The following is a 15,661-nucleotide window of genomic DNA, read 5'->3' on the forward strand; positions in this document are numbered from 1 at the left end:
CTACCAAACAAAGCCACAGATCGCAACCCTGTCGATCCAGACCCAAACACCACTGCAACCATACCCCCAATAATACACAGGGGAGTTAGAACAGCCATCATGGAACTGAGAAAAGGAAAGTCACCTGGGGAAGGCAACTTACAAAGTGAGTCCAAGGTCTTCTATCACCAGTCATTACAGAAGTGTTCAACAAAATCATGCAAACCGAAAACAAAAGAAGAACGATTGTTCTTTTGAACAAAAAAAGGTACGAAAGATGACATGAACATTTAGAGATCCATAAGTCTGATGTCTAACCTATATAAACTGTCCACGAAAATACTATCAAGCGGATTAACGAAAACACTAGACAAGAACCAACCTTCAGAACATGCAGGATTTCGCACAGTGGACCAAATTCAAACATTAATCAGATAATAAAATCGAAAGATGGCCACCTCAAAATACACCTTGCTTTTGTTGATTGCAGCAAAACATTCGATACCATAAAACACCCAAACGTACTTCAAGCACTAAGAAACCAAGGGGTAGTAGCGCAATACATCCAGTTGCTAAGAAACATTCAAAATCACAGCTTTGCTAGAGTTAAAACTGGAAAGGCAGGTCAACCTTTCCGCGTGGAAAGAGGACATAGACAAAGGTATTCCATCTCCCGAAAACGATTTACCTACATAGTGGAGAACATATTCAGTAACCTAAAATTGAATATGAAGGACGGAATATGCCTCATCGGCAAGAGACTAACAAATTTGAGGTTCCCTGACGACATAGTCCTCTTCGCGAAAACTGCATGAGAACTGCAATCAATGCTCCAGTTGCTCTAGACACAAAACAAGATGGCAGGACTCACAATGAACAAATCTGAAACGCAAGTAATGACAAATGGATTAGAAACCCCAATATATCTTGAAGGAACGGAACTATTGTATGCATCACAATACACATACCTAAGCCAAATAATTTTAACAACTAATTGGAAACAGAAATAAAAGGAAGAGTTTCATTAGGTTGGAAATCTTTCTGGGCCAGAACCCTGAATAGGAGGGTCAAAATGGAGGCACTCGAAAGCTGCGTTTTTCCATAGTTATTATATGGATATCAGGCATGGGCTCTCAAAGCCAAAGACAGGAACACTCTACAGGCATGCCAAGGGAAAATGCAGAGGAAGATCCTTGGCATCTCTCTGAAAGACAAAACATCGAGCTTCTTGACACAAAAGGTCAGCAACCATAGCCATAGCACAACAGGCTACGAAGGCCAAATGGAGCGGCTGCAAGACGACGGATGGACGGCACGAGCTACCACATGGGACCCCTACATCGGCGAGAGACTCCCAGAAAGTCCAAGACGCAAATGGTCGGATTTATTCAGAAAACAAGCATGAAGACAGTGGACCAGCGTAGCCAGAAACGGAAAGGAGTGGAAAGAAGTAGAACTACAATTAAGTGATCAAGTGTAATTCAGTGTGTAGTGTGCGGTAACCTCTTACGCGGACTAGCTCACCGCAGGAGTGTTTAAAAGCAGCTACCCCTATTGTAGGTGGCCTTTGCCCTCAGTGGGACAACACAGGCTATTTTCATTCAGGTTTCATTCATTCATTCACGCTAGATTGCAAGGAGGGTATTTACGCTCTGTGTTATGATCCACTGCACTACAGTTATCATACGAATGCTGAAAAACCCTTTATTTTTATTGCATCAGTGACAATGTATCCGGAACGTCTATCTTTTCCACGTATCTGCTAGCAGACAACTAACATAGGTTATGAACTGGGCTTCAACCACAGGAACAAAAGAGATTTGGGAGTAGCTCTGGTCGCTACCATGGGCGAATGACATGCTGCACGTTTGACGACGGCTCTTGACGTTCAGCGGAACAAGTGATGTAAAGGGGGATTAGGAGCTGATATTTTTGTTACATTCATCTTGTGTAGCATTACAAGAAAAAGTAAACCCCTTGTGATAAAAGAAATCTATACTTTATAGCTGTATGGTGAAGTTTAAATGATAGCTGCCCAATTCCTTTGAACTTAATCGCTATGAAGGCTGTTGTATCGCCGTTATCAGCCAAGCTGATATCCATATGGCACACACAAGGTGTCACTACTGTATAATATGAGTTACTCAAGCATGCCAAAATACCGATTGCAAACTTCAAACGTGCACACATCGCACCCGCTACAATACTATTTCCAGAGTCGGTAATAAAAGAGACTCGTGGATGGGCGTTGAAGCTTTGTTGAAAAGACTCACTCTTACTGCAATAACAGTATAAACGAAGCATTTGTTTTGCATATTCTTTTCATTAAGAGCCACGCTTCTATTCAGTCAGTTATCAAAAACACTTATAGTGTGGCATAGGGTGGGGGGGGGGGGGGGGGTTGCGGTGGATCACAATTGAGAATTAATGGAAGTGGCTTACAAGCTCCGACATACGCCTTACAACCAAGAGAAACACCTCAAATTTTCGTCGGAACCAGCGGATTGGAATCATGTTAATTTATTTCTGGGGCATCATCCTTCATTGACAATATTGCCTCAATCAAAAATTAAAATGTTGTGCGTAAGTGAGGAACTAAAAACTTAGGTGCGTGCATGGGGTTCCTGAAAGACGGTTTTACAATCATCTTCTAGGCTGTCCGATGGAGAGCGGAAAAGGTGGAAATCTGAGGGCGCAAGATCACTTGAATAAAGTGAATGCTGAATGGCTTCCCAAACCAACTCCCATGTAGTATTTTGTGTCAGTCTAGCAAAATGCGGGCGGGCGTAATCGTAGATTTGCAGCACATTACGCAGACCTGCACATCGATGTTTCTGGATTACGTCTGCACGATGTCTGAATTGTTGACAATAAAAGTCAGCAGTGATAGCTACAAATGAGAGAAGACTGAGCGAGGTGGCGCAGTGGTTAGCACTGCGGGCTTTCTTATAAAATGAAATGATGTGGTGGTGGCCCTCAACTACGCACTCACAGACTCTGAGTTGAAATATTAAACGTTTTGGCTGGTTTCGTTGTCTAGGGGTTGGGATACGTAGTTGCAGCATTATATGCCAAATACTGCTGAGTCTACAGTATACAATATTAATATACACATGGATCGAATGGTCAAAGGTTCCTATCACTCGGCAATTGCGAATGTAAGGTACAAATTTATAAATGAAAGATGGCAATTAAATAAAATCTACAGGTACTATCTTAACGACTTTAAATGATGAGTACGATAGTAGAGGTAGCTTTGACATTGCGGTATATTTCTGCAAAACACTTATTGGTGTCGATGGACCTGCAATTAAATAAAATATAAGTTGAATAACACGGAAACAATAGATTCCTGCTTCATGCAATCGCCGGCCGGAGTGGCCGAGCGGTTCTAGGCGCTACAGTCTGGAACCTCGAGACCGCTACGGTCGCAGGTTCGAATCCTGCCTCGGGCATGGATGTGTGTGATGTCCTTAGGTTAGTTAGGTTTAAGTAGTTCTAAGTTCTAGGGGACTGATGACCTTAGAAGTTAAGTCCCATAGTGCTCAGAGTCATTTGAACCATTTTTTCTTCATGCAAATAGTTATGAACAACAACATAGCTCTCGATATATTCACTTCTAAACTCGTACTTCGTTTTCACAGCAGAAGCCACGGAAATCTCACAAGTTCACAAGTCGGCACTCCGAAGTATGTCTATCTCCCGTGATCGCGCGCAAACTGCTCCACACTCTCCAAGACTTTCCTGCGACCGTACGTCGCTCCTTCACATCCAGCACTTTTCATGTAACTCCACACATCTCTCTTAGTAACTAGCACTGTGATTGGTTAGAGCGCTCCCTCCATGTCTCCAAAATATTGAAACATACATGAAATACTGGATTTACATTTAAATAACTTGAAATTAAATAATTATTCTTATGGCTGGACCATAAACACGTTATAACACGTTATTAAATACATAAACAAATTAAATAGACATATATCACAGGAATAGCAAGCAAAAGTAGGCCAGTAGCCTAACGCAACTGTGCTTTCTAAAACACAATAACTAATTGACCAATTTCTTTATGACTACCATATATCGGATATAAATAAAGACATAGATGAATAAATATATTGATAAGGACGCTGCTACCGTTTTTTCGTGTAACTGTGGAGTACGTATGGCCTGACGCGATCGACAGTAATTGGCCAATTTGACGTCCAATGACTCATGTACTATTCAAGTTACATGCCTGTAATTCATACCAATTTCAGTTTACACTAATAGCTTCCTAAAACACGTCGATCGACGAAATCGGATGAAGCGTATACATTTTGGAAATTCGTTGCTGGGTATCACTTGTATAATTTACTGTCAGATACTGAACTTTAATGTAATAAAGACATTGGAAATTTGAATACACCATCAGAATCGTGCAGATAATCTTAATGCGTGTATGTTTCTTTTTGAGGTATCGTGATTCATCTGGCTACTATTAATTTCTATATGAACAATGAAATGTCTGCCATGATGGTTTCACAAAGTCCGCCATCTTTGGCTCTCTCGGCATAGGCATCTCCTTCATCGATACAAAGCACCGTTGTCGTCACAGCGTCAACATGGAATTCCCAGCCACGCGATCGGGCTGGACCCCTCTTGCTTCGGCCAACGTCTGGCACCACGTTGTCGGCTTGCCGAGCTGCCCGCGTCCGCCGAGCGATCCTTGCGGCCACGCAAACTCCGAACTTAAAACATTTTCAGGGCACCACAATTCGCCTGTCACCTCACAGCACACTGGACTCGCATTCGGGAGGGCAACGGCAATCCTGATATAGGTTTTTCGTGATTTCCCTAAATCGATTCAGGCAAATGCCAGGAAGGTGCCTTTGAAAGGGCATGGTCGACGTCCCTCCCCACCCTTCCCAAATCCGATGGGACCGAAGACCTCGCTGTTTGGTACTCTCCCTCAAATCAACCAACCAGCCAACCTCAGGGAAGCAATTCGTAGTCCTCGACGGCGAGAGTTCATTAGACACAGGGGTATCGTTAGGGAAGTGTGGTAGGTCCACTATTATTCTCAATACACATAAATGATTTGGGGGGCAGCGTGGGCACATATCTGCAGTTGCTTGCTGATGATACTGGGGTTCAAAATGGTTCAAATGGCTCTGACCGCTATGTGACTTAACTCCTGAGGTCATCAGTCCCCTAGAACTTGGAACTACTTAAACCTAACTAACCTAAGGACATCACACACATCCATGCCTGACGCAGGATTCGAACCTGCAACCGTAGCGGTCACACGGTTCCAGACTGTAGCGCCTAGAACCGCTCGGCCACCCCGGCCGGCCGATACTGTTGTGTCGAAGTTGAGTGACTGTAGGAGGATACAAGCTGACTTGAACAAAATTTCTAGTTGGCGTGATGAATAGCAGCTAGCTCTAAATGTAGAAAGATGTAGGTTAATGCGGATGAGGGCATGCAGCTTTACTGGAGAGCTGCATCAAACCAGTCTCAGGACTGAAGACCAAAACAACAACAACGCGGATGAGAGGAAAAACAAAATCTTCATGTTCGGATACAGCATTAGTAATGTCCTGCTTGACACAGTCACACCGTTTGAATATCCGGGCGTAACTTTTCAGAACGATGTGAAACAGAACGAGCATATGAGGATTGTGCTGGAGAAGGCTAATAGTTAACTTCGGTTTATTGGGAGAAGTCTAGAAAAGTGTGGTTCATCTATAAAGCAGACCCGAAGTGGCCGTTCGGTTCTAGGCGCTGCAGTCTGGAACCGCGAGACCGCTACGGTCGCAGGTTCGAATCCTGCCTCGGGCATGGATGTGTGAGATGTCCTTAGGTTACTTAGGTTTAACTAGTTCTAAGTTCCAGGGGACTAATGACCTCAGAAGTTAAGTCCCATAGTGCTCAGAGCCATTTGAACCATTTTGTAACGCAGACAGTATACAGGGTGTTACAAAAAGGTACGGCCAAACTTTCAAAAAATGGCTCTGAGCACTATGGGACTCAACTGCTGTGGTCATTAGTCCCCTAGAACTTAGAACAACTTAAACCTAACTAACCTAAGGACATCACACACATCGATGCCCGAGGCAGGATTCGAACCTGCGACCGTAGCAGTCGCACGGTTCCGGACTGCGCGCCTAGAACCGCGAGACCACCGCGGCCGGCCCAAACTTTCAGGAAACATTCCTCACGTGCTAATAAAGAAAAGATGTTATGTGGACATGTGTCCGGAAACGTTTAATTTCCATGTTAGAGCTCATTTTAGTTTCGTCAGTGTGTACTGTACTTCCTCGATTCACCGCCAGTTGGCCCAATTGAAGGAAGGTAATGTTGACTTCGGTGCTTGTGTTGACATGCGACATTGCTCTACAGTACTAGCATCAAGCACATCAGTACGTAGCATCAACAGGTTAGTGTTTATCACGAACGTGGTTTTGCAGTAAGTGCAATGTTTACAAATGCGGAGTTGGCAGATGCCAATTTGTTGTATCGATTAGCACGGGGCAATACCCGTGGCGTGGTACGTTTGTCTCGAGACAGATTTCAAGAACGGAGGTGTCACGACAGGAAGACGTTCGAAGCAATTGATCGGCATCTTAGGGAGCACGTAATATTCCAGCCTATGACTCGCGACTGGGGAAGACCTAGAGCGCCGAAGACACCTGCAACGGACGAGGCAATTCTTCGTGCAGTTGACGATAACCCTAATGTCAGCGTCAGAGTAGTTGCTGCTGTACAAGGTAACGTTGATCACGTCACTGTATGGAGAGTGCTACGGGAGAACCAGTTGTTTCCGTACCATGTACATCGTGTGCAGGCACTATCAGCAGCTGATTGGCCCCCAGGGGTACACTTCTGCGAATGGTTCATCCAACAATGTGTCAGTTCTCATTTCAGTGCAAATGTTCTCTTTACGGATGAGGCTTCAATCCAACGTGATCTAATTGTAAATTTTGACAATGTGTGGGCTGACGAGAATCCGCACGCAACTGTGCAATCACGTCATCAACACAGATTTTCTGTGAACGTTTGGGAAGGCATTGTTGGTGATGTCTTGATTCGGCCCCATGTTCTTCCACCTACGCCCAAAGGACCACGTTATCATGATTTCATACGGGATTCTCTACCTGTGCTGCTAGAATATGTGCCTTTGCAAGTACGACACAACATGTGGTTCATGCACGATGGAGCTCCTGCACATTTCAGTCGAAGTGTTCGTACGCTTCTCAACAACAGATTCGGTGACCGATGGATTGGTAGAGGCGGACTAATTCCTTGGCCTCCACGCTCTCCTGACCTCAACCCTCTTGACTTTCACTTATGGGGGCATTTGAAAGCTCATGTCTACGCAACTCCGGTACCAAATGTAGAGACCCTTAGTGCTCGTATTGTGGACGGCTGTGATACAATACGTCATTCTCCAGGGCTGCATCAGCGCATCAGGGATTCCATGCGACGGAGGGTGGATGCATGTATCCTCGCTAAGTGAGGACATTTTGAATATTTCCTGTAACAAAGTGTTTGAAGTCACGCTGGTACGTTCTGTTGCTGTGTGTTTGCATTCCATGAGTAATGTGATTTGAAGAGAAGTAATAAAATGAGCTCTAACATGGAAAGTAAGCGTTTCCGGACACATGTCCACATAACATGTTTTCTTTCTTTGTGTGTGAGGATCGTGTCCTGAAAGTTTGGCCGTACCTTTTTGTAACACCCTGTATAGGACGCTAATTCCACCTGTTCTTGAATACTGATCGAGTATTTGGGATCCGTACCACGTCGAGGTAAAGGAAGACATCGAAGCATTTCGGATTTGGTACTGGTAGGTTCGGACAACAAGCAAATGTTACGGCCATGCTTTGGAGACTAAAATGGGAATGTCTGGAGGGTATGCGACCATCTTTTCGAGGGATACTATCGACAAAATTTAGGGAAATGGCATTTGAAGCTGAGTGCAAACCGCTTCCACAGCCGCCAACATACATTACGCGTAAGGACCACGAAGATAAGTTAAGACAAATTAGGTCTCCCATTCTTTGAGTCGTAAGTCTTCTGACCTGTTTGATGCTGCACGCCACGAATTCCTCTCTTGTGCCATCCTCTTCTTCTGAAAGTAACACTTGCAACCTACATCGTCAACTATTTGCTAGATGTATTCCATTATTTTTCTTCCTCTACAGTAATTACTCTCTACAGCTTCCTCTAGTACCTTTAAGTTATTCCCTGATATCTTAACAGATGTACTATCATCCTGTGCCTTCTTCTTGTCAGTGTTTTCGATGTATTCCTTTCCTCTCCAGCGCTGAGCAGGACTTTCTCATTCCTTACCTTATCAGTCCACACGACTGTCAACTTTCGTCTGTAACACCATATCTCAGATGCTTCGATTCACTTCCGTTCCGGTTTTCCACAGTCCATGATTCACTACTAAAGAATGCGGTGCTCCAAACGTACATTCTCATAAATTTCTTCCTCAGTTTAAGGCTTATGTTTCATACTAGTAAACTTCTCTTGGCCAGGAATTCCGTCTCTGCCAGGGCTAGTCTACTTTTGATGTCTTTGCTCCGTCCGTCATGAGTTATTTTGCTGCCTAGGTAGGACAATTCCTTAATTTCATCTACTTCCTGATCAACAATCTTGATGCTAAGTTTCTCGATGTTCTCTTTTCCGCTACTTCCCATTACCTTCTTCTTCCCTCGATTTGCTCTCAATCCATATTCTGTACTCAGTAGACTGTTCATTCGGTTCAGCAGATCCTGTAATGCTTCTTCACTTTCACTCAGTATGGCATTGTCACCAGCGTATCTTAACATTGACAGCCTTCCACCTTGAATTTCAGTTCCACAATTAAACCTCTGTTTTGTTTCCATCATTGCTTCTTCGATTTACAGATTGGACAGTAGCAGTGAAAGACTACATTCCTGTCTTATACTCTTTTTAAAACAAGCACTTGTTACTTGGTCTTCCACTCTTGTTATTCCCTCTTGTCTCTTGTACGTGTTGTATATTACCTGTCTTTCCATGTAGCTAACCGCCGTTTACTGCCGCATTTAGAATATCTTACAGTTTTGCTAATAAAGTGCTCGCCTTATTCGAACACTGTTTTCCCCCAAAACTTACCAAGGTTAGAGCAAAGTCTACAAAGAAGCCATGGATTACTCGAGGAATAGGGGTATCTTGTAAAACCAAAGGAAAACTGTATCTGTCAATCCGAAACAGTTCCAATGTTGATGCTATAGCACATTACAAGAAATACTGCAAAATATTAAAGACTGTAATACTGATGTCAAAGCAAATATATTACAAGGAAAAGATAGTCATATCAGATAACAAAATAAAGACAATATGGGGTATAGTGAAGGAGGAGACCGGTAGAACCAGACATGAAGAGGAACAAATAGCAGTAAGAGTAAATGATACATTGGTGACAGATGTGTATAGTGTTGCAGAACTTTTTAACAGGCATTTTATAACTGTTACTGAAAAGATGGGGTTGTCAGGTTCGGTAGATGCTGCTATGGAATTCCTCAGACCAGACATTTCAAGTAACTTCCATAATATGAATTTGACCCTCTCTACCCCAACAGAAATGATGTCCATCAGAAAATCTTTAACGTCAAAAACATCTAGATGTGTGTTCCTGAAGAAAAACTGTTTTTGATCGCTTCTTAGGTGAAATGTTCATGTTAACACTAAGGTTTCGTGCAGAGAACATAGAAATAACACACGCTCTAGCTATACAAACAAGTACTCAGTTGAACTGGAGAGGACTTAAGCATTATTGTTCATAGTCAAGGCAACAATATTTCTCCAAGAGTCCAACAACTGTGGGGATAACATTGGTTACAACTAACCAAGTTCAATCCATTCTAAAATATGTGCTTGTCCCAGGTAAATTGCACGCTACTGTACTACATCGAACAACGGAAAAGCCTAAGTCTTGACGTACGTCACTTATTATCGATTCGAAGTAGAGTGAAAACAGTATAGTATTGCGTAGTATCCAGTACAGCAAAGAAAAATTTGCTTCTCGGATGCACATAGCTCCTCTGTGTACTGTGCCCTTAGAATGTGTCAGCTATTCCTTTCATGCAAGTTGTCAAGAACAAATGGCAGTAGAGATTCGAAGTGCTGTGATGACTATGTAAATTATACCCATATATGTGGTTTGCGAATCAGTACAAACAAAATTTTTATACGAAATCGATCCTCTCGCACAAAAACTGTTTTTCCAAAGCATAACAGCGTTTACCTTGAAATATTCAAGATATGACAATCGAAAGATCATATGTCGATGACAGATGTGGACGGTGGGCGCTGATTTGCTGGTAAAGGTGACATTCAGCTTCTTTAGCTGTTCATTAAACTGTGCCATTTGAACTACAAGTCGAATGATGCTGTCGAGTTCCCTTTACGTGTGACCATTATATGGGGCTCTCACACATAATTTACAACCTAACAGTTTATTAATTCCTTTTTTTCTGTTAAACTAACATATTAACAGCTTTATCATTGTTCAATCTGCAATTTATGAAAGCAAATAAGTAAACAAACGTATGTTGTGAATTGTAATATTCTATTTTGTCTTTATTCCTCCAGTATCTTAATAATCTATGCTTTGGAATTACAAGAGCCAGCTATTTGCATTGTTGATAGAACGAAAAACAAAGTAAATCTAATATGAGAACGTGTGCAAATGAATAAATTCTCTTACAGTTACTAAATGAAAATAAACGTTCAGGTAGAAATATGTAAATAGATTGTAAATGATGATGTAGCTGCACAAAAAGAGAACCGAATGTGCTATAGTTACCTTATACTTAATTAGTTACCTCCTACCTTATGAAATAAATTACAATCTAACATTCCTGATACGGTTCTCTAGTCCTTGGTTGTAACAACTTGCTAATTGTTCCGCACTAATTTAATCGTGGCTCACAAGGAATCCAGTCAGGACTTATGTGTGAAGAGCGAAAGATCGAAGTGAGAGCGTGCTAGCTAGCAGAGTGTCGCGATTTTAAGACTCTGAACTCATGTGCAGATCTTGCCATCGTGGTTTTTCTCGTTTACCCTGAGCCACCTTTAGTAAATACTGAGATCGGTCCCTAGAAAAGCCCATTTTCACGTCTACTTCTCCAGTTGTTGCCCAATCCGTGTTACTGCTAGACTTATATCCTGATGTCCACCAGCCATTAAACTCTATTCTTTCTCTCTTTTATCTACTCACTTATTTACTTTTTTGCTCTGAAGCTGTTACTTTTAACATCTACATATGTAAAGTAACGTATTTCCAAACCGTGTGTAACAGGGTAGTTCACATTAATCGAAATACGTTACGTTAACCTGCTAGACTAGGTACAAATGGAAGGCTCCAACAAACCTCTGAGGCGAAAGCGAGTCTCTTTCTCTCTCCGCCGCTGATTCCTTTGATTCGACCTGGGATTCCAATAATCACGTCCTGGCAGGCGCTCAGTGAAAACTGTGAACAGAAATTAGACGTACTGAACAAATTTCTAATGAGAAGTGGACCGTGATAATGGCATAACACACACACACACACACACACACACACACATACACACACACACACACACACACACACACACACACACACGTACTCACTTACACACTTACCACTCTGCCTTTATAAATCTCTAAATTTCTATTGATCCTTTAAAACACGTATTGGAGATCTACAATGCCACCTGTCTTATTTCTTACTTAATGAACAGATATAATGTAATTACGGTTCCAAAAACGCTGCTGAGTCAGACTGTTTTATACTGCATATGACTTGTTGTCTGACGTAATTTTCAGATTGTCTTTCTTTACTGTAGAGCAATAATTATGTTACAGCTTATTTCACAGATTTACCAGTGATAGTGTATGGTTATTTCATTTGATTTTATCGGCTTATAGCATACCAACATTTTAGCAATCACAATTTAAAGGTATTGATACATATAGACATAGCAAGGTAATATTTGTTCTTTTCATTCATAAAGACACAATTGACAATTAACCATTCTGTTGTTAATTAATTTCTTTAGTTATGTTTAATGATCATAATTCCGTTTAAATTTTTAAGTCTTCTTCAGCTATAAATCTGGATATGGCGTCGTAGATCCTCCTGGTTATGTCTATGAGAACTGGGATCGTGCAAAGCGGCTAGTAGTGACCAACTCTTAAGAGCCCCTAAAGAAAGTTGACTCTGCCTTTCTCATTGCGTCTACATTGGTAAAAGATGTGATTTATATCACAAATTTTTCTTCTTCACATTGACAGTAGGATGTCTCCATTCACCGATTCTATGTAAATCGGCAGGGAAGGATTCATGACTGAGATGCATTCTCACAATGAATGTTACAATTTTCGTTGAATGTTTCGACTTCGTAAATCATGGCTGTCTTGGTATGAATGACTGTATACGTACAAAGATTTTACCTCTTGTATGTTGACATTCATTGTATTCTTTCTACCACGAGAGAAGTGCTTGTTCTTTTAATGTTAAGAGTCATTCTGTGTATAGGAGTTAAATGTCCATAGGTCTTCCCGTGTTAATCACATCTCTAGCTAGTTGATCGACTTTATCATTGTATAGAATACCAGAATGTGATTTAACCCACACAGGTTCTACAGTTTGACCACTCTTCTTAGCTTGATGATAATGATCCACAATGTCTAAAGTGTATTTATTAGTTCTTCTGTTCCAGTTCCTGTAACTCATTGCATCCAGAACGCTTTGACAGGCGATGATTATTACTGTATAGGGCATTTTGAGAGATCTTGCGAATTTGATTTCCTCTGTAATAGCGAAAGTTTCATCTAGAAACATTAAAGCGTCAACTCGTAGTAGAATCTTTCTTTCTTCTCAGATTCTGGACAGAAGAAAGCGCATCGGATATCATTTTATGTCGCCATTCTTGAGTCATCTGTATAGAGTTGAAAATATCCTGGCCTTTTTTCAGCGAAATATGATGTAGGTGAAAGTTGCCCATACCCTTTCTCTTTGCTGGAACAGTCGACCTCTATTGGAGAGATATTGTGACAAGAGCTGTTTTACTCATTTAGAAACCTTGGGAAAATTTCACTTCGGTATGTCTTGTTCCGTAGATACTTCCAGTGTTCGTACCGACTGGAGGTATAAAACTACTGTTTCCTTATATTTCTCTTATTCTCGATTTGAGAGAGCGTTCCGCACTCAGTTATCGGTGGATGTTCAGTGTCTGCCATTCGCTGTAAGGTATAACGATCACACAGCAATGTTCTGCGAATATTTAACGGCGTCCCTGACGATCCCCGGTGATATGGATTAGTGGGACAAGAATGCATAGCTACGAAACAGATGCGTAAGCTTCTGTACTGCAGTTTATCCAGCAACACTAGGTACTTCTAGCAGCATTGATGCATCCCTTATACGGGAACGTATCAACGTGCGGTATAATTTGAGCAGAGTGTTGGAGTGAGCCCCCACCATACCCTTGTCACCGATCCTATAACGTTCAACGCTTTTCCGCTCTTAGTGACGACAGTTTGAATATGAGGAATCCAACTTATTCTGGAATCGAAGAGAATACCAAGAAACCTAGGTTCAGATTTTGTTGGTATTTTAAGACCTGAGACTATTACACTGTTCAAGTATCTTGGTCTAGTTTGGTTTTTGAAAGTGACAAGTACCGATTTTTCTGGCGAAATCGGTAACCCACAGTTATGCAAAGATTCATCGATTACACCCATCGCCTTGGATAGATCACACACAGCCTGAACTATCCAATTGGTAGATACATACAAATATCATCTGCATACTGGAGGATTTTAACTGGAGAAGGGATAATTCTCTTCAGCTTGTTAGTATGTAGTGCAAGTAGTATGGAACTGAGTCTAGCTTCACGTCGAAGGCTTGTTGTAAGATGACTTGGTCCGGTTAATTTATTTCGGAGTCGAACCAATATGTGTCTGTCGGCGAAGGTGTTGATCCGACATATCATTTGTGGCGTAATTCCATTGGTTTCAGACTTCTGTAGCAACACAGTTATATGAACGTTATCATACGCTCCAGCTGTATCCAGGAAGATAGCTGTCACGTTCTCTTTTCTTGTCATAAATATCTGAGGTATAAACCAATACTGATTCGATGACAGTATCTGATATGGTCCCAACTACCATTCCAAACGATTTTTCACCAGGCGCTCTAAGGTTTTGCCGATACAGGAAGATAGAGCAGTGTGTCTATGTTACTTGGCCTGCTCTTCATCTTAAAGTGGCTTCAGTATAGATATCACTATTTGTGTTGTCCAGTTTTTTATTACTGTGTCCTTCATCCACGATTGGATAAATATCTGTAACGGTTTTCTGAGTGCTACCTCTGGGAGATTTCTTATCATCTGCTAGTGTATACTGTCCTTACCAGGTGTGGATGTCAACCTCTTTTTTTAATGGCCTTCATCAGTTCTTAGTAAGAAATTGGAACCACGAGCAGGTGACTGTGATTCCATTGCTCGGGGGAGTGGGGGGGGGGGCGGGGGGGGGGGGGGGCAAAAGGTGAAAAGGTGTCCCTGGCTACGGAAGCTGGTGAGAGCGAATTTCAAAGTTTCCAAGCCATGCGTCATTTAATAGCTGACGCGTATTGGAGTTCTAGTTTTTGAAAAAAATCTTAATTTCCTACAAATGTCAATTGCATTAACATTGTTATTTACAGTTGCACATAAATTTTGCCAGCTACTCTTTTTACAGTCTTTTAAACGCCTTTTATCTTACGCTGCTATTTTCCGATATTCAATGAAGCTTACTACATTTTGTTGCTTACAGAATTTACTGTACGCAAATTTGCACTGTGCTACGGCTCTAGAGCACGCTGGTGTCCAACAAACTGATGGACGTTGCTTGACAACGATTACTTCCCTTGGCTTCGAATGGAAGTTGTTGTAGCGTCTTCAGTACTTGAAATTGTTGTTAGGCGTCTATTGGAGCTAAGAAGTTGGAGAAAGATTGAAACTTCGCCTGGATGTAGCAGTGTACTTCGGTCAGTCAGCTTACATGATTTTCCACCTACTGTTTGCATAGGTACCCTTCTACTGGACTTATAGGTGGATCTATTGTGATTTCTAGAGGGAGATGAGCCTAGTGAAGAGGGTCTCGCTCGACTGTGCACTCCGTTACACGGTTGAAGTCAGCAGAGCTCAATGTAAAAAAAATGGTTCAAATGGCTCTGAGCACTATGGGACTCAACTGCTGTGGTCATTAGTCCCCTAGAACTTAGAATTAGTTAAACCTAACTAACCTAAGGACATCACACACATCCATGCGCGAGGCAGGATTCGAACCTGCGACCGTAGCAGCAGCGCGGCTCCAGACTGGGGCGTCCAGAAGAGCACGCCCACCGCGGCCGGCGCTCAATGTCAAATAGACGGCCTACGGTCATCTGTTTAGGTTATGTAACATAGTAGGAGAGCCAACGCTTACAAGAACTAAGTTGAGACTCTCGAGGAGTGTGACCAATTGTGTGGCACTGGTGTCGTCTACTTCGTAACCCAATAGCGAGTGATGGGCGTTGAAGCCTGCATACAAATGAAATAGCGTTTGAAGCTGGGCAATAATCTGATCCAATAAAAGATTTCGTACTTTAAGCGAGGGTGGTTTGTAAATGGTGACAATGGTTAATGCGCCCTTAAGA

General features: G+C 42.1%; 1 protein-coding gene across 1 annotated transcript in view; it reads right to left on the minus strand.

The window, feature by feature from the left end:
• The window catches only part of LOC126474286 (protein white-like), a 237,604-nt gene that overhangs the window by 170,944 nt on the left and 50,999 nt on the right, over window positions 1-15,661 (minus strand). The window contains exon 4 of the mRNA XM_050101750.1: window positions 11,369-11,467. Within this exon, the coding sequence (XP_049957707.1) occupies window positions 11,369-11,467 (99 nt within the window). The remainder of the gene's footprint in view (window positions 1-11,368; window positions 11,468-15,661) is intronic.

This window comes from Schistocerca serialis, chromosome 4, assembly GCF_023864345.2.
Source record: "Schistocerca serialis cubense isolate TAMUIC-IGC-003099 chromosome 4, iqSchSeri2.2, whole genome shotgun sequence".
In the NCBI taxonomy this organism is placed as follows: Eukaryota; Metazoa; Arthropoda; class Insecta; order Orthoptera; family Acrididae; genus Schistocerca; species Schistocerca serialis.